Below are 17,643 nucleotides of genomic sequence, written 5' to 3'. Positions count from 1 at the left end.
GCAACACCACATCTAAGACAACAAGTGTGAAAAACACCCCACCACCATTCTTTTGCCATCCAGAACTTAGCTACAGTACTCGATATGCTGCGGAGAAATGGAAAGCCGAGGTATGTGGCCATTCCAGCCGTCAACCTACGGTGACGGCTGTGGTGCACGCTAGCAGTGCACACTGTCCGTGACCAGGCGCAGAGCTTGGAAATGGCTCGGGATGCTAGCTCCCGTCCAGGGACACCGGATGCTAATTAATCACAGGTCATGTGAACCGTGTCGCATATCAAAGATTAGGTGCGACCATGCAACGCCTACCTGCCAGAAGTGCCATGCTCGCGGGATTACGGAGCAAGTAAGTAGATCCCGCACTAGATTTCACAAGTATTCATGATCACGCCTCCTAATGTAGGAAGGGGAACTTTGAAAAAAAAACATTAAAATACGTTCACTCAGTGTGATTGGCACATCGATGCCTCCAACGCACGCGAATATTTCGAAGGTATTCGGGAGGCCGGAATGTGGTCCCTGAACGCTTGCATTACCTAGTTATAAAACCATGCACGTATGATCACACTAACACTTATAAGTGCTTCTATCACCCTAATCCGATGACCAAGCCGGCCGGAACACCGCGGAAGAAACCAGAGTCACGTCGGAGAAAACTAGATGCGCAATCTATAAACGGCCAAGGAAGGCTGGCGTCACTAACACTCAGTCCCCCTACTCTTAGAAATGATGCAGATCCAGGGGCGGTGAGTAATACATGGCCAACACCACCAGAACCTACCACCAGAACACTCCAAAATGTGTCTCATCCAGCAAGGAACTTTTTCTTGGGATCAACGAGCTATGCCTCCGTCTTCACGGGTGAGCATCCATTACCCACGCCCATGGATGAAGAATCCTCGGAGCAACCTATTCCGGCTTCTCCAGTGCCTAGTAGAAGTATGGGACATCGTCACTGTCAATTCGCCTTGGGAAATCTGATAGTTTCGTCCCTGTCACCGTTCAGTTTCTTCGAAAAGTCTTTAACACTATACTTCGAAACACAAAAAGCTTGTCCCATTATTGGTCCGTTGATTCTCTCAGCACTTCCTCAACTCCGCAAAGATATGGAACTGTTAAAGTCTGCTGATAATGATGTCTATTCGTTATATGCCGAGATGACCAGAAACACCGCACGGCCCATGAAGGTGCCTGGAGACATGCGACCAGCCGAGTTTCATACGTTGTTCACTGGAAAAAATTTGAGATGGGAGACTTTAGGCCTTGTTCTGGTTCTTGCTGGCTCCAAGGCTCAATTTACGGCGCCGAATGATCCCATGTTTACACTAGAGGGAGGTGAGGTGATGAACAAGGACGAGTTCATTGAAGATGTCATGCATGCTACTAACGTATGTATCAACATTTGCCAGACGCATGGCGCAGTAAACGAGAGTAAGAGAAAATCAAATCAGGTCACTGCACTTGTGCTTTGCTAACAGTTGCAGTAATGGTATGTCTTGTCTACATCAATATGCTAGTAGTCAGTAATTATTATGGAGACAATCGTAAGTACATTACTCTGAAAATGTACCGTATGTTAGGCATTGACTTTTGAGAAGACCATGGAACATGGCGACGCATGGGAGATAGTGTCAGTGCCCTGTATGCTGCAGGGATACATTGCGAAGCCTCCAGTTCAGAAGGTGAAAACCATGAGCCCTTCTTCATGCGGGAGTTTAGGCGAAGGCTATATGCTGCAATTTACCGCTCAGACAAGACTCTAGCAGTGTTCTATGGGCGGCCTCCATTGATGGGTTGGAGATACAGTGATCGCAAGATGCTACTAGACATCAGTGACCAGGCCATAATCTCGGAAGATGCAACTAGACTGAATGAAGAGCTTTCGAAGCTCGACAGTGCGGGTTGGAATACTGGAGGGTTCCTTAATCCTGCTACATTCGTTCGCCTAAGTTGTCAACTTAGTGTCTTCAAAGAAAGGCTACTAGAACAGAGTCTTGCTGGAGAGAAAGACAGTGAAGTGGTACGGAACATAGAGTAAGTCGGCTCCCGATTCCACTTGTACGAGACCTGACAACCCGAAGAGCGATTTCGGCAGAATGCGCAGAATGGTGGCACGCACTACCAGCGTACCTCCGATATGAGACATATACAGACGATGCTGCCTGGAATGTTCGAGGACCCGGAGTAGCTGTACGCCTTATCGCTTGTTACCTGGATTATCTACATTTGGAATTCCAAACGCAACGCCTTCTCCACAAGATAACGCAACAAGCCCTTCCTGCACTATTGGAAGTATCACTCAAACTCCTTGCAACATCGATTGTATCAACCATGCCCAACAATCGTGTCTACGAGACGCGTCGCCACTTCCCCACCGTCGTCCTCTTCTACTGCTTCCCAGCCGCCGGTGTAATAGCTCTGGAGCTACGCCGCTGTACAATCGAGGGTGTCCCGCTCCCAAGTACAATCTCGCGTGCAGACGTCATACGGAATCTCTCCATACTAACATCGTGCCTCGAGTGGATCATTCTACCCGGCGACGGAAACCACAGACTCTGCAGCGAACTCAACAAGATGCTTGCGGTGGTGCTAGATGAAGTCCTCAACTATGAACCGCCTGCAAACCGCAGCCAGGAGGATGGTGAGGATGCAGAGAATATGATGGCGAGTGCTGGACAAGGAATTCTTGATATGCCGATGATTGAGGGGCTGGAGCCGATACCTACTGAGGCCGAGGATTTTTTGAACTGGTTGGACAATGCTACGTGGAATGGGACAGTAAGCTGACCTGATATTTGGTCGCGGTTGCCGCTTTTGGGATGAGTGGTAACCATATATGACTTTTGAGCTGGTTTTCTCACTACATGGATGAGATATGGGTGGCAGAATTATACCTGAGCAACCCTTGTAATTACTCGATTTAGAAACATAGCCCCCTGTGCGAATCAAACTCTTTCGTTCTTTATAAAGGCATTTACTAAGCTTTCAAAGCATCGTGTCCCCAGTTTTTCAGGCTCTTGTAGCTCTTAGTCTCAGTATCTTGCTTGGCCTTTTCCTCCTGGGCTAAATGTCTCTTACAATACGCCACCACCTTTCTCATATGATCAATATCTTCTTGCTAAAGACACAAAAAAACATTAAGTCAGCCCTGGCATGTAATGCGTGGTACTCTGTGGTTGAATTCAGGACTTACGTCGTACTTGCCAGGATTTTTCTGCGGATTCTTGGAAAGGATGGAGACGATGCGTCGGCCCGATTCGTGGCCAATTGTTTCGCCGTTGGATGAAGAGTGGTTGGTCCAACCGGCGCTCTCAGATTCTTGGCTGCCGAGCCACTCTTTGAGTTCGTCGGCAGTCATATTTATGAGTTCGTTGAACTCCCTGGGGTAAGGATGAGCATGCCTCAAGCAGTAGGAATAGGCACGCGAATCACGAACTCAATCACGGTGTCGTTATCTTTGACCATTTTGTGCAGCTGGGTTGAGATGAAGACAATTCTTTTCCAATAAGTATGCTTCAAGTCGTCTCGGTGTAATGCTACGGAGGTTACTGTTGCGGTTTCTACACCTTGTCTAGGACGACTAGTGACGTCATAACATTGCCGTTTCTGGTCCCGGTTGGACTATTGCACGTGATGCGGCTGCGTGCAGTTCAGCCGCGCGGACCGTTGACAACCACGTTAGCAACGTTGCGGACATACTATCGTTCTTATATGTAGATATATGCATGTATACTTCGAACAATGAGGCTGCTAGATGCCCCAACAACTGAGTAACGTCCCGAGTCATGCTCGCCGGCTTGCAAAGCACAGTGCGTTATCTATGCGCATTTCAATCCTTCAGCCGCACTAAACCTCGATGGGCGACGACGGTGAGCCACAGCTTGACAGCATTCGTTACCTGATATCGTAGCAGGTGTATGTGAAACATATTGTGTCCATCTGTCCAAAGTGTTGAGAATCCTTTCTGCTCAATTTGTCTTGTTCGACATACCCAAGAAGTGGCGAGGCGTCTCCAGGTCCCCGCACCACCACCACCACACCACCACATCTCCGCAACCCCCTTCTTCTCCTCACCACCACATCTCCACTGCCCCTCAGAGTTTTATTCACGCATTCCCCACGGCTGCGGAACTGCCGAGGATGTCTTTCCTCCTTTTCTCGTGCGATGCGGGCCGCTAACAAGCCATTGGAAAATTCTTGGTGGCTTCCTTGAGCCTCAAGTGGACCACCTCCGCCGATCTGAGACCGAAACCTGGGTCATGTTGCATTTTTAATGGGTCACATTCTTGCTTGGCCCGAGTCTGTCTGCACGCGGTCGGAGATTGAAAGGCAAAATAAGCGAAATCCATAAACATTGGCCCGGCTCGAGCGGCACTTGTTGAAGAGGCGGAGAGAAAGTCGGGGGGACGATGGAGTGATGTTGAGGGCAGCACAGACCTGTATCGACTTCAAGGCGCCCTCATCCCCACCTCCATCGCAAAGTGAAGTGTCTTCACCGACGTCCGACCGGCCCCTGGGCGTACACGTCGCCTTGATTTACCACCCTCATGTACGTCACGCGACAATGGCCCTGTCTCTGCGAACCGGTTGTGCGGCATAACGGGCGTCAAGAACGCGACGCGGTGCCACCCGTTGTGAATGCGGGGTGAGCATCATCAGAGGTGCTTGTGAGGCTCTCATTCTTTCAAGCAGTAGGACACCATATGGGCCGTCCGCGGTCAGATGCTCATAGGGGAACCCGATCCATCTTCTGCGATATTGTGGTAGCGCAACCACGGTCATTGGCCCTCTGCGGAATAGTCGGCGGAGTAGCCTTGGCTATCGAATCGCGGCCAACTTCCCCACATGTCGGTCGCTAGTTCCCCAGCAGCCATGTTGCGTGGACAAGCCCACTACTGCAGTTTCAAGAGCTCAGGACGGAATTCGTATGGCTGTTGCGCAATTCGAGCCAAGAACGTAGGGTCCATCTTGCCCAGGGCGCCTGTGACGGCGTGGCGGCGATGACGTACAACCCCGGAAGAGCATGTCTGGGCGCAAAGCTGGGCGCAACACTGGGCATTACCGCATAGCCAAAGTCGGCAAGGGATTGGCGACGATACTTAAGTCCTGGTGGGTTCGCGATGCGTAGAACAAGCAATTTTTCAGATTCCTTCAGCATTTTTCGCTGAGCTCAATCTACTACAGTCATCATGGGTTTGGGCACAGTGTAAGTTTGAAAATTATACTGCACGACATGTATGCGCATTGTTCTAACTCATGATAGTTCCGTCAAGATTCGCGGTGCCGCAGTCGGCACTGAGGCCATCATGCTCGGTGTGATTACATCGATTGGTGGTTTCCTGTTCGGTTACGATACTGTATGCTTGAGATACTTCCTGCCTTTTGTCGAAACATTTCCTGATCGTGTATAGGGTCAAATCTCCGGTATTCTGCTGTTCCGCGACTTCATTGACCGCTTCGGACAAGATCAGGGCAATGGTCAGATTGCTTTTGATCCAACTATCTCGTCTCTGCTCGTCTCGCTCATGTCTATTGGTACCCTTTTCGGCGCACTTGCTGGTGCATACACTGCCGACTTTTTTGGACGTCGCAAGAACCTTACTGTTGGTGTGATCATCTTCATTGTCGGAAACACTATCCAAGTCACTGCCATGGAAAGTTGGGTCCACATGACTATCGGTCGTATTGTTGCTGGTCTTGGTGTCGGTATTCTGTCTATTGGTGTCCCCATGTACCAATCCGAAGTCTGCCCCCGTGAAATCCGTGGCCCAGTCGTCGCATCATACCAACTCATGATTACTGTTGGCATTCTGAGTAAGTTTGCTTTTTCTCCGTGCATGTGGATGATACTTATACTCGATAGTCTCCAACATTATCAACTACGGTGTCCGTGACAACCCAGGTCAGGATAACTCTGCCTCCTGGAGAATCGTCATTGGTCTTGGTATCGCCTTCTCCGTTCCTCTTGGTTTCGGTGTTCTATTCACCCCTGAGTCGCCTAGGTGGCTGGCTGGCAAGGGTCGATGGGAAGATGCGCGTATCGCCATGGCTCGTCTCCGTGGTCTCAAGCACGACCCCAACAACCAGTTGGTCAATGAAGACTTCAAAGAAATGGAGGACTCCATCAACGAGCAAAAGAGCGCCGGTCAGGGTTCTTGGAAGGAATGCTTCGCCCGCTCATCTTCTGGTATTCCCCGTGTTGTATACAGGACGTTCCTTGGCTGTGCCCTTCAGTTTGCGCAACAGTGGACTGGTGTCAACTACTTTTTCTACGTAGGTCTTAGTGGATACCTCCTGGAACGATTTGTGACTAACCAATTTACAGTATGGAGCAACCATCTTCCAGTCCGCCGGTGTTCAAGATCCCATTCAGGTTCAGCTCATCCTTGGCGCTGTCAATGTAGCAATGACTTTCCCTGGTCTCTACCTCATCGAGCGACTTGGTCGCCGAATTCCACTGGTTCTTGGAGGTCTCTGGCAAGCCACTTGGCTCCTCATCTTCGCCGTCATCGGTGTCGTCTTACCCCCAACTGAGAACGAGGTTTCTGGAATTGTTATGATTGTCGCTGCATGCATGTTCATTGCAAGTTTCGCTGCCACATGGGGACCCTTCATTTGGGTCGTCATTGGCGAGACGTTCCCTCTGCGAACACGTGCCAAGCAAGCTTCGTTGGCTACGGCATTCAACTGGCTTGGTAAGTCACTCCTTGTTCCTGCATATTTTGTGTTTACTAACAAAACCCTCCAGGTAACTTCTTGATCGGTTTCCTCACCCCTTATGCCGATGATGGTATCGGATACGCTTTTGGTTTCGTCTTCTTCGGCTGCAACTTTGTCGCNNCCGCCATTGTCTACTTCTTCCTTTTCGAGACCAAGGGTCTGTCTCTCGAGAACGTCGACATTATGTACTCGGATAACAACCTCTCCGCTAGGACCAGTAAGAAGTGGGTACCTGCAGGATACATTACGCGTAACGAACGCGACGACGCTTACTGGCAACGCCGCCACAGCGCTGTCGCTGCCAATGGCGGTGCGCCTGGCAGCGTTGCTGAGAAGTACAACGACAAGGACGACAGCTCACCCGAAAGGGGAATGTCGTTGCACCAAGAGCGCGTTAACTAGGCGCATAGTCTCTTTGATGTATATTAGATAGCACTGATAAAACGGTGTTCTTTTTTCCCTGATTTTCCTTGGGCACAATCATGCCAAGGTACTCGTATCGCATGACTGCTTTTTAGCGCTGCATATTGGCCTAGAGGAGTGTCACATCACATATCTATACCCCCAAATCAATTCACGTTAAATCCATTTGAATCTGACATGCATACGAAATGTGACTTTTCCTTTACTAAATAAAAAACCCACATAGTTGAGCAGATGTATAAATGCAGAGAAACGAGAGCCAAAAAAAACATTACGTTATCAAACCCAACGCAGTCTGCCAACACAGCCACGCAGCCCACCCATGCCAAATTTAGCGTGGCGCAGGGCACACCCGACATACGCGTCAGCCTTTATGACAACCAACGCTCGCTGTCCACCCGTTTATTTATTTGCATCTCCACCCCACGACTTTCTGGTTTGGTCTGCTTTAACTCCGTGGCCGAACAATAAATATAACAAACCAAACCACTACATATCGCATTTCTTTCCGCTCAGTCGTTTCTCTGGAATATACTATCTGGCTGTTTTGTATACAGACATCTTCCGGTTGGGGATCCATTCACTTGAAGCTGCACAGCGTTAAAGACGGTGTGTGACCACCGCATCAACAAAGAAAAGAGACGGGAAAGCCAGAAAAAAAAGATATGGCACCGACACTCGCTTTCAAACCTCAGAGTGCGGGACTGGCGTGGAGAGCAGCTGTTTTATCGTCGTCGTCTTTCGCTTCATCGTTTGAGGCTTCGAGTTCGGAGGGGGTGTACGCGCGGCATGCGTTCGCGAAGAGGGATTTATCGGTAAACCATACTCAGGGTGTTACGCTGGGGGTAATAGGAGCGTATGTGGTTGTTATTGCGTTGTTGTGGAATTTACCGTATGTGAGGTGGGTTTTGTGGCCGTTTAAGGTATGTTGTTCACCATCCTCTTCGTCTTCGATGAACATGGAGTTTGATGCACCTCCCTTTCTCGTACAGTTCCTCCAGATAAAGAAAAGAAGAGAGAAAGATACGGAAACTGGCAGGGCTTTCACGGAGAGGAAAGGGATAATGTATTAGAATGTGGACTGATGTGGTATGATAGATGCTCGTTATCGCCTTCCACGAATTCTCTCACGCAATCACTGCCGTATGCACCGGCGGCCGCGTCGAATCTATCTCGCTCGATCCCCACGAAGGCGGCGTGACCCACATGCGCGGCGGCAAGCAAATTGTTACGCTGCCCGCTGGCTACCTAGGCTCCTCGCTCATCGGCGCCCTGCTCACCTTTTGCGGCTTCAACATTGTCGCGTCCAAGGTAGCGAGTATCGTGCTAGGCGTGTGCTTTTTGCTCACGCTGTGGTGGGCGCGCAAGGATTGGCTGACCATTTTGACGATTTTGGGGAGTGTGGGGTTGTTAGTTGGATTTTGGTTTATTGAGCATGGGGAGGCATTGAGATTTTTGGTTGTATGTTTTGTCCCCCCTGCTTTTCCCTTTTTCTCTCCGTGTTGTGTGATTGCTGACTTTTGTGTGTTTGAAACAGCTATTCATTGGCGTCATGTCGTCGCTGTATAGCGTCTGGGATATCTGTGATGATCTTATTCTGCGCAAGGTGAATTCTTCAGACGCGAGTGTCTTTGCGAAGCGCTACGGCGGCTCCTCGCAGTGCTGGGGCGTCATTTGGTCGATTGTCTCGCTGCTGTTTATGGTTGGTGGTATTTTGGCTGGTTTGGCGGCATTTAAGCAGAGTTTTGAACAACAGCAGAAGGATAGTCAGGGGTTCATTCCTACGATGCGGTAAATGAAGTGGCTATAAATGGGACATGCTACGATCATGTTTGAAATGGGTTCATGATATTGGTTGGTGAGATAGCTTAGTACGTATACTATGATCTCCTTCACTGGGGTTAGTAGAACATCCCGTCGCGCAGAATCATGGACATCGTTCACGCACTATCAACTCAGCCCCGCTATATATTGAAGAATGAGTTAGCTTAGAACTATACTCTGGAAGTTCCTTTGCCTACTGTGTATCTTCAAAACCAAAAATATAGTATTCCTGGGTTTGCTTCTGGGCAACTGGGCCTTAGCGTTGGAAGCTTCAACGACGATGCACACCTGCTCTACCATTGAGCACTATAGTTCCACTGTTCTAGAGGTTTGAAAGATCCTCTATGACTCTTGTCTAAAATTGCGAGATACCAACTCTACGTCCACATCTCCACATACTAGACACTACGCACGAAAAGATACGTTAATTCTAGTAGTACACTGTCCAGCCATTTTGTATTTTCACAGGTTCTAAACATCATACAAAAGGGGGCAAAAACAAATCTTTCTCTATGTATACGCAAGAGGCAACAGGGTTTTAATTAAGATATTTTCCGTTCCAAAGATGTCTCACGTAGGTGGGCAAGGTGGTGGCAGAGGGGCGGCGCCGAAGGCACCTATATACACCAATACCCCAATGTAGGCAGCCTGGGCTCACACCTCTGGCATCATATAATACAAAACTAAGGGACTTTTTATGAAGTCCAGCCTGTGTTTACATGCATTCCGAATTTTTGCATAGCAGGGCTTTAAACGCTGAACAGTCTGCATTGTACACCTCTGCGATGCTAAGACGGTTTGAGCTGTGGCGCAGGCCAGCCATCATAGCCCACCCCGATGCTTAGCAAAACGAGTGAGTGTACTCTTTTCCCCACGTGTGAACATACACGTAGCCCGCCTCTATCAACATTAACGGCGGCACGGCAAAGCCCAAACGGTTGATCTAATAGCTTGTCAGGCTGCCGCGCTTCCATGCCGTCCAGCCTGATGCGACCAAGGACCGATGATCCTCCGTCACAACATGTGATTGCTCAAGATACAACATGACGGCATAATCACGCTCACAGAGGACCTGATGGGCGCTGGTAACGTGCCCGCCTACGCCATACTCTCGCACACCTGGCTGTCTGGCCAGGAAGCCACCTTCGACGAGTTTACTGGAGGTCTTGGTCGTGACAAGGCTGGCTTCGACAAGATCCGCTTCTGCGCACAACAGGCTCAGCAGGATGATCTACGGTACTTGTGGGTGGATACGTGTTGTATCAACAAGGCAGATAATGTCGAGCTTCAGCATGCGATCAACTCATGTTTCGCTGGTACCAGGGAGCGACTCGATGCTATGTTCTTCTAACAGATGTATTTGGCGCTGAGCCAACGACTGAGCATGTACCCAACATACATGTATGGGAAGAAGAGTTTAGGCGAAGCCGCTGGTTTACTCGAGGTTGGACGCTCCAAGAGCTGCTTGCCCCGCGTGTTGCAAGCTTCTACTCTAGAGACTGGATGCATCTAGGCGACCGAGACAACCTAAAACAGCTCATCCACGAGATCACAAACATCCCCTGCCCAGTCCTTACAGGAGCACCGTTAGATAACTTCAGCGTAGAGGAGCGCCTATCTTGGTCTAACCAGCGTCAGACTACGCGTGTAGAAGACAAGGCGTACTCGCTGCTGGGTATCTTTGGTCTGTTCACGTTCCTCAACTATGGCGAAGGTGAGAGACCAATGCTTTCAAAAGGCTACGAAAAGCGATCGCAGAAGGCTCGCAGGGATCGTTCCAGCGACAGGCGTCAACGGTGAGTCTTGGAGGGAGTACCGCCACCTATACACCTGGTACGTACATTGGCAGCCGGATAAAAAGCTTGTTGTATGTCTGATTTGTTTACGCTGCAGCTGTCCAAAAGCCCTCCTACTGAATATCATTTTCCAAGAACCGATACTTTGTTGGAAGGAGAGAAAAGCTCGAGATGCTTCATCAGACGTTGCTGGAGGACACAGGATGCCAAATGATGTCGATTGTGGGACTCGGTAGGATTGGGAAGACTCAGCCAGCCTTGCGATTTGCGTACACAGTCAGAGAGACCATGCCAGCCGTCTCAATTTTCTGGATGCCTGCACTCAGCATGGAGAGCTACGAGCAAGCCTGCGTGGCCGTTGCCGCTGCTTTGCATATCAGCCAAGCGGAAACGAGTAAAGACAACGTAAAAAGGCTTGTGAAGGAGCATCTAAGTACAGATCAGGCAGGACCGTGGTTACTTGTGCTCGACAATGCAGATGATCACAACATCTTGTATGGCACCGAGTATGCTGCGGGCATCATCGACTATCTACCGGAGAGCGAGAAGGGCATGACCGTGTTCACTACACGAGTGCAAGAATTAGCCGTGGCGTTGACGCGAGGCGACGTTCTAGAGCTGGGTTCTATGAGCAAACTAGATGCCATGAACTTCTTGGAGAAGTCTTTAATCAGAAAGAACCCCACTGAGGAATGCGAGGAGCTATTGGACGAGTTAGCCTACCTCCCTTTGGCCATCTCTCAGGCTGCCACGTACCTAAATATGAATAGAACGACTTTTACAAGGTATCTGCGGCTGCTGAGACAGACAGAGCAAGATACCATCAGTCTAATGAGCAAAGAGTTCCAAGATCAAACACGCTATAAGGGCTCGGCGAACGCAGTGGCCTCGACGTAGGTAGTATCATTCAGTCAACTTTCAGGGCGCGATACGGTGGCAGCAGATCTGCTAGCATTTATGTCGTGCATCGAGTGGAAGGCAATAACACTCGTGAGGTTGACGGAGGAGAATAATGGTACGACATGTATTAACTTGTGCATCTTGCTACCAAAGTTTGGGTAGACAAGTGTAGTAGTGCTGCAAGCGTGAGCCAACAAGCTATGGCACATGTTGCTAAGGTCTTCCCGAGCGATGACTTTACCAACAAGGCCGTATGAGGAGCATACATGCCTCACACACTACGACTACTTGATACAAAATCACCTATTGATGCCCAAAGCAGAGCCAAGTCAAGTTGTCGGGTGGGACGATGCCTAATTTTCGACGTTTGATTTCCAGAAGCAGTGAGATGGTTTGAGGAGTGCTCGCAATGCAGAGAAGTACTGGATGAAGGTGGTCCAGATCGGCTGGAAGCGCAGCATGAACTCGGTGTTGCCTATCATTTGAATGGACAGATCGAGGAGGCTGTGAGGCTGCTAGAGTACGTGGTCAAGATGGTAGACGCTACGCTCGTAGAGGCTCACCCCTCTCGGCTTGCGTCGCAACAGGCACTTGGCGTTTCCTACTGGCAGAATGGACAGTTTAAAGACTCTAGAAGACTACTAGAGCATGTTGTCAAGATACAAGATACGATGCTTGCAGAGACTCATTTTAATCAGCTAGCGTCACAGCATCAGCTTGCTGTTTCCTACTACGCAGGTGGACAGGCTGGTGATGCTATAAAACTACTAGAGCACGTAGTCAAGATACAAAGCACCATGCTCGCACAGACTCACCCCAATTGTCTAGAGGCAGAGCACTGATTACGCCGCATGGTTGCTCATCAAAAATGAATTCCATTGCTTCTCTTCCAACGTCCTTGCTTCGAGTAGTTTTGGCAGTGTTCTTTCACGTAACGCTTCAACATACCTCTGGCAGTTAGATGCCTCAAAAACTACCCTCTAAGAACGGGATTCTGGAGACACGCACATAAGCACAATGATTGCAACCCAACAAAAGATCCGTATGGATCGTTTAAAGCGTCCGAAAAAACAAGTCTCAAGCGCTGCAGAAGTAACTCTATTCAGTGCTAACAGGGCCCAAGGACCCGACCTTGCATTATCTGGAAGAATTTCTGATAGATGTATAGATATCTGAACTATGTGGAGTTTGTAGAAGTAATATCCCTCGTAACCGGGGATTTCTTCGTGGATATCGCTAGACTATAGAACAATAAGTTGAAGAAGTAGCATGGCTTGAATACCCTTCACAATCCTGCGCTGTGCCATGCTCTTACTACTCACAGACCGGATTGAGGTTACCGGTTACCTTTTTTCCTCGTATACGATACACCTTTCCGGTAAAATAAAGTATCATCTTTACGTCGCCTTGATGATATCAAAAAATGTTCTCTTTCATTTATACTAGGACTAATACCTGAGAAACTAAAGTTTACCAACCAAGTGAAACAACACTACTAAACATGGTATCAAGCGAGAGCAAAGAAGAAAACACCATCACAATCATAATCATAATCATAACCAACTCGACACCCCACATCTACTGTCCAGGCACATGCGCCACATTCCTAATATCCTTCGTCTCGATCCTACCCACAGCAGGATACATATCATGTCTATCGATGTAACTCTGCGCCGTCTTAACGTTCTGTAGTGCCTCATCCCTACCCTCGCTCTTGGCAGTTTCAATTTTTACAAGCATGTTTTTGTCAAATTCATTGCCGCCGTTTACATCCCCTTCGCTGACGGGAAACACCTTGACTTCACCGCCGTCCTCAGCAATGGGCGGGATACTGTTGTGCTGCTGCCCCTCGAGCGAGAGAGTGTGCATGCGGGAATCCAGGTCGTCGGTGGGGAGTTGGGGGGACTGCGGTATTGCGCCGACAGATTTCGAACGTACGGCTTGTAAGGGGCTCATGGCGTCGGAGGCGGGATCTTGGGTTTCGACCGCGGAAAGGGAGCGCTGCGGGTCTACGGTCGGAACGCTGTTTGAGCGCTGTTTTTCCAGTGTGGGTTGTTGGGGGGGTTGCTTGGTGCTCTTGTTCCAGGACTTGAATTTGAAGGCGGAGAGCCAGCTTGGGCGTTTTTCTTTGCCCGCATTGGGGTTGATGGCGCGCTCGGCGGCGAGCTGGATGTGAGATTTTGCTTCAGGTTTACGAGTGCCGGGTAGGAGTACTTTGGGAGCTGCTGACATGGGGGCTGGCGCGGGCCGTGTCTCTTGGTCTGATTTGCGGCGGACCGATTTTTCTGTGGTTGGCTCTGCGATGCCGAGTCCTGCGCGGTGTTGGGCGAGACTGGTTTCCTTGAGCTCTTGACTTATGTACTGCAGTGCCTTGTCGATGACTTCAATGTACTCCGGATAGTCGACTTCACAGGCCTCGCGAATCAGACGGAGCTTCTCCCAGTCCTGTCTCACTGTCGGGCCAGTCAGATCAGGGTGCCAGCCCATGCTTTTGAGATCAGATCGAATTCCACGATCGACTTGCTCTTTTACACCCATGAGATCAATCAGAGCATCAACCTCTGTGCGCACTGTCTTAACATAATCGTTGAAGCGCGCAGTGTCCTTGACTTGCCAATGCGATGTCGTCATACTCAAATTCCGCTTGAGACTAGACCGAGCACCGGTTTGGTTAAGGAGATCTTTTAGCAAGCCATACTTTTCACGGAAACCCTCCAGCCGATTGCTGTCTAAAGCGGGGTACTCAGCCTTGGAAAAAGTCTTTGGGCTTTTCAGGCCGTACATGCTCATCAGCTCGTCTCGTGACATGTTGCTAGGTCGGCCCGCGATCTCGTGAAGCGCCCTTCGAAGCTTGGCGTTGATGGCCTCTTCATCGAGCCTGGGATCGCGCACACCAAAGTTGACGGGCAGAGTTGGATCTGGATTTGTGATTCCAGGATGGCTTGGAATCATGTGTCGCGCAATTGTCGCAGGCGGCGCAGAGATGCCCACGGCGTCTCCAAAGATGAGTAGTCTGCCCTGCTGGATGCCGAGCTTGGCAAGCGCCACTTTTTGCGCATGGTCGTGGTCTTTTGTCGGGTGGATGCGATTGAATGCCTCAACACAGGTGCTGAATTGCGAGGCGAGGGAGAAGACGTCAGTCAGCATCTGGGCTTTTGTCTTGGTCCCGGGTGGTTCTGTCGATTCGACATAGTCCGTTGTGGGCTTGGTGGACATGGCGGTTGAGGGCTACCTGTGGCTTCGAGGGAAGGAATGGAAGGGAGTGGCAGTGGCAGAGAAGGAGAAAAAGGGCGAGATTAAAGGGATCTTGGACAAGGGCCTAGACACTAGCTGGCTACGTCAAGGAGCTGCGGGAAGATAGATGCGTCCATCGTAATACATGGCAAGATGCAAATCAAACCAAATATTCACCGCATGTGCGCATGACGTGTGAGCATTTGTCCAGCGTCGAGGTGTGGCGCAGCGGCGTGCATAAAGGGAGCGGGGCTTGCTGGATCGGCAGGCCGTTTATCCTGACTTGGCTTTGCTTGCCCACCCCCCATTTGCAACCTTGGCCTACGCCCACAGCATTCAAGCATCGGCACGCTCAATGCTAGGTCTCTTACTGCATTGTCTCTGTGGCTGTACCATAATGTATGCCCAGAACCAGCCATCAGAAAAATCCCTCAACATTGGCAGTCTACGTGGCGCAAAGCGCCTAGAGAAATTTTCTTAGTAAATGTTGTAGCCATGGTGGGAAATGTCTGCTAGCCTGTTTCGATTATATGCACATACCTAAGACCTTACCATCTTAACATAGAATAAAACGTCAACTACCTCTAGAGTCTAGCTAAAGAATAGCTAAATCCTTACTTATTACACCTTATATATAACGTACCTTATAGGCTTATTAATTACACGGGTTCGTTAATCACTTTTGTTAAGACTGTACTAAAACCACTATATTATAGCCTAACACAACCTACTTTAGACCTATATAGCGTAAAGAAGTATAATATATAATTCTTAGTCTACTTTTACTATCTACTTATATATTTATATATTATATCTAGTTCTATTATACTATCTACATAATCTTTAAGATAGTTTATCCTCTTTAGTATATTTCTACTTTTTTAACTCCTTTCTATTACTATATATACTAAAGTCCTAGAGAGTAGATAAGTACTTTTTATTTTTAACTATTAAGTGTTACGGTTTAGGCTTACGGGTAGAAAGGATAGGTACATGTATAGAGTCTATTACCATAGCTAATTAATAGGCTCTCGCTACTAGTAGTAAGAGTAGAAGATAGAACGTAGCTCGAAGAGCTGTCTAGACTATAGTGCTATAGTTTTATAGAATCTAGATACTTAGACCTATACCTAGAATCTATTAGTAGCTAATTAGGTGGATGCGCGCTAGCTGCCTCGCTATTATAAGTAATAACGGAAAAGATTCTCTCCCTAGTGATAATAGTATAGTAGTTAAGGAACTACTTAGGACACTAACTAAGAACGATAGATATCGCGGGGTAAGGTCACGTAATACGCTATTACGCTAAGATAGTACTATTAGTAATAGTAGGTACTGTATATAATAGCAAATATTAGAAGTAGAGATAGCTATTAGTAATAGTAGGTTAAAGTTCTAATAGTAGAACTAGAAGTAATAAAGATATAAGGATAGATAGATTTTAGTATTTACTTATACTATACTTAACTTAAAACCAACTTTCTTACTAGTTACTTTACTTAATAAGATTATTACTTCTTAGTCTATTAAAATAGATTAGTAGTTATTAGATCTTTATTACCTTCTATATAAGTATACTACTCTGCTATATTACTAAATAAACTATTATAGTATTATAGTGTAGATTTATATATAAAGAAGATAGGTATATATATAGGTTCTATTACTATAGCTAATTAATAGGCTCTTACTATAGATAGTATAGAGTAGAAGATAGAGCGTAGCTTAAAGAGCTCTCTAGACTATAGTCCTACGTTTTATAGAATCTAGGTACTTAGACCTATACGTAGAATCTACTAGTAGCTAATTAGAAGAATATATACTAGCTACCGTACTAGTACTATAGCTTTAATAGCTATCTAGAGAATTCTAGTCTTATTAGATACTTAGAAGCTACTAGTCTACAACTATATTAGATAGCGCTATAATAGTACTTCTCTCTCTAGGTAAAGCTCTATTAATACAATTACTTAGACTTAGTAGAGTAATAGTAATAGAAGTTATTAATAATTATCTATATATTCTCTAAGTAACTAGTAAAGACTTAATTTAGTTTATTATAACTAGTTTATTTTATTAAGTATTTTAAGTATAAGTAGCTTCTTTAGCTATAGTAGTTAAGTTAGAAGACTAGTATATTCTTTATCTTCTATTCTTCTATTCTATTTATCTTAATAGAAGAAAAGAGAGTCTTATAATTATCTAGATAAAGAGTTAAAAGTAGTAGATCTTAATAAATTTATAAAGAAGATAGAAAAGATTTTTATAAATATAAATAGATTTAGTTAGTAGATATATAAGCTAATAGTCTTGATTATAATAGCTTAGTACTCGTTTCTATATATATCTAAATAGGATCTAAACTAAAGTATAATTTAGTCTAGTGAGAAAAACGACTATATAAACTCAACTGCTATCATAGCTTATTAAGTAGATTTTTAATATTATTTTATATAAGGCCTATAGGTGTCTATTTAAATTAAGGCTTATTTAATATTCTACGCACTCTTATATACCTCTAAGTAATACTATTACTAATACTAATCTTAGTAGTCTTATCTACGCCGTTATATTATATTAAAAATCTTACTANAGCTAGTAATAGTATTTAAATAATATTATAACTATCTATTAAGACTACGTCTAAGCCTAAGTCTATNTAGAATAGATNTAGATACTTATACTATTACGTCTAATATTTATATAGATAAGCTCTCTTTAATCTCTTATTTACTAAAGCCTTTAG

The 17,643-nt window shown here is 46.9% G+C and overlaps 7 protein-coding genes across 7 annotated transcripts; 5 read left to right on the top strand and 2 right to left on the bottom strand.

Annotated features, from left to right (window-relative positions):
• Window positions 1-84: 84 nt before the first annotated feature.
• COCVIDRAFT_104890 (hypothetical protein) lies at window positions 85-2,787 on the top strand (the record flags this gene model as incomplete). The annotated part of the gene is made up of 6 exons (XM_014698947.1): window positions 85-110; window positions 256-346; window positions 582-1,431; window positions 1,485-1,544; window positions 1,599-2,034; window positions 2,082-2,787. 6 exons carry the CDS (start codon window positions 85-87, stop codon window positions 2,785-2,787), a joined length of 2,169 nt encoding a protein of 722 aa, XP_014554433.1.
• Window positions 2,788-2,977: 190 nt separating this feature from the next.
• Window positions 2,978-3,465, bottom strand: COCVIDRAFT_28470 (hypothetical protein; the record flags this gene model as incomplete). The annotated part of the gene is made up of 3 exons (XM_014698946.1): window positions 2,978-3,118; window positions 3,194-3,380; window positions 3,437-3,465. 3 exons carry the CDS (start codon window positions 3,463-3,465, stop codon window positions 2,978-2,980), a joined length of 357 nt encoding a protein of 118 aa, XP_014554432.1.
• A 1,724-nt stretch (window positions 3,466-5,189) lies between these two features.
• Window positions 5,190-7,122, top strand: COCVIDRAFT_17808 (hypothetical protein; the record flags this gene model as incomplete). The annotated part of the gene is made up of 7 exons (XM_014698938.1): window positions 5,190-5,206; window positions 5,264-5,357; window positions 5,412-5,814; window positions 5,864-6,273; window positions 6,326-6,695; window positions 6,749-6,834; window positions 6,946-7,122. 7 exons carry the CDS (start codon window positions 5,190-5,192, stop codon window positions 7,120-7,122), a joined length of 1,557 nt encoding a protein of 518 aa, XP_014554424.1.
• A 686-nt stretch (window positions 7,123-7,808) lies between these two features.
• COCVIDRAFT_17807 (hypothetical protein) lies at window positions 7,809-8,938 on the top strand (the record flags this gene model as incomplete). Its single annotated transcript, XM_014698937.1, has 3 exons — window positions 7,809-8,066; window positions 8,242-8,604; window positions 8,681-8,938. 3 exons carry the CDS (start codon window positions 7,809-7,811, stop codon window positions 8,936-8,938), a joined length of 879 nt encoding a protein of 292 aa, XP_014554423.1.
• A 1,104-nt stretch (window positions 8,939-10,042) lies between these two features.
• COCVIDRAFT_28468 (hypothetical protein) lies at window positions 10,043-10,767 on the top strand (the record flags this gene model as incomplete). Its single annotated transcript, XM_014698945.1, has 2 exons — window positions 10,043-10,283; window positions 10,322-10,767. 2 exons carry the CDS (start codon window positions 10,043-10,045, stop codon window positions 10,765-10,767), a joined length of 687 nt encoding a protein of 228 aa, XP_014554431.1.
• Window positions 10,768-10,934: 167 nt separating this feature from the next.
• On the top strand, window positions 10,935-11,660 carry COCVIDRAFT_17806 (hypothetical protein; the record flags this gene model as incomplete). The annotated part of the gene is made up of 1 exon (XM_014698936.1): window positions 10,935-11,660. One exon carries the CDS (start codon window positions 10,935-10,937, stop codon window positions 11,658-11,660), a length of 726 nt encoding a protein of 241 aa, XP_014554422.1.
• Window positions 11,661-13,241: 1,581 nt separating this feature from the next.
• COCVIDRAFT_104872 (hypothetical protein) lies at window positions 13,242-14,879 on the bottom strand (the record flags this gene model as incomplete). Its single annotated transcript, XM_014698944.1, has 1 exon — window positions 13,242-14,879. One exon carries the CDS (start codon window positions 14,877-14,879, stop codon window positions 13,242-13,244), a length of 1,638 nt encoding a protein of 545 aa, XP_014554430.1.
• Between the last annotated feature and the right edge of the window lie 2,764 nt (window positions 14,880-17,643).

The sequence above is a fragment of the Bipolaris victoriae genome (genome assembly GCF_000527765.1).
Source record: "Bipolaris victoriae FI3 unplaced genomic scaffold scaffold_69, whole genome shotgun sequence".
In the NCBI taxonomy this organism is placed as follows: Eukaryota; Fungi; Ascomycota; class Dothideomycetes; order Pleosporales; family Pleosporaceae; genus Bipolaris; species Bipolaris victoriae.
Note: the sequence above shows the minus strand (reverse complement) of the source record. Positions and strands in the feature narration are given on the sequence as shown.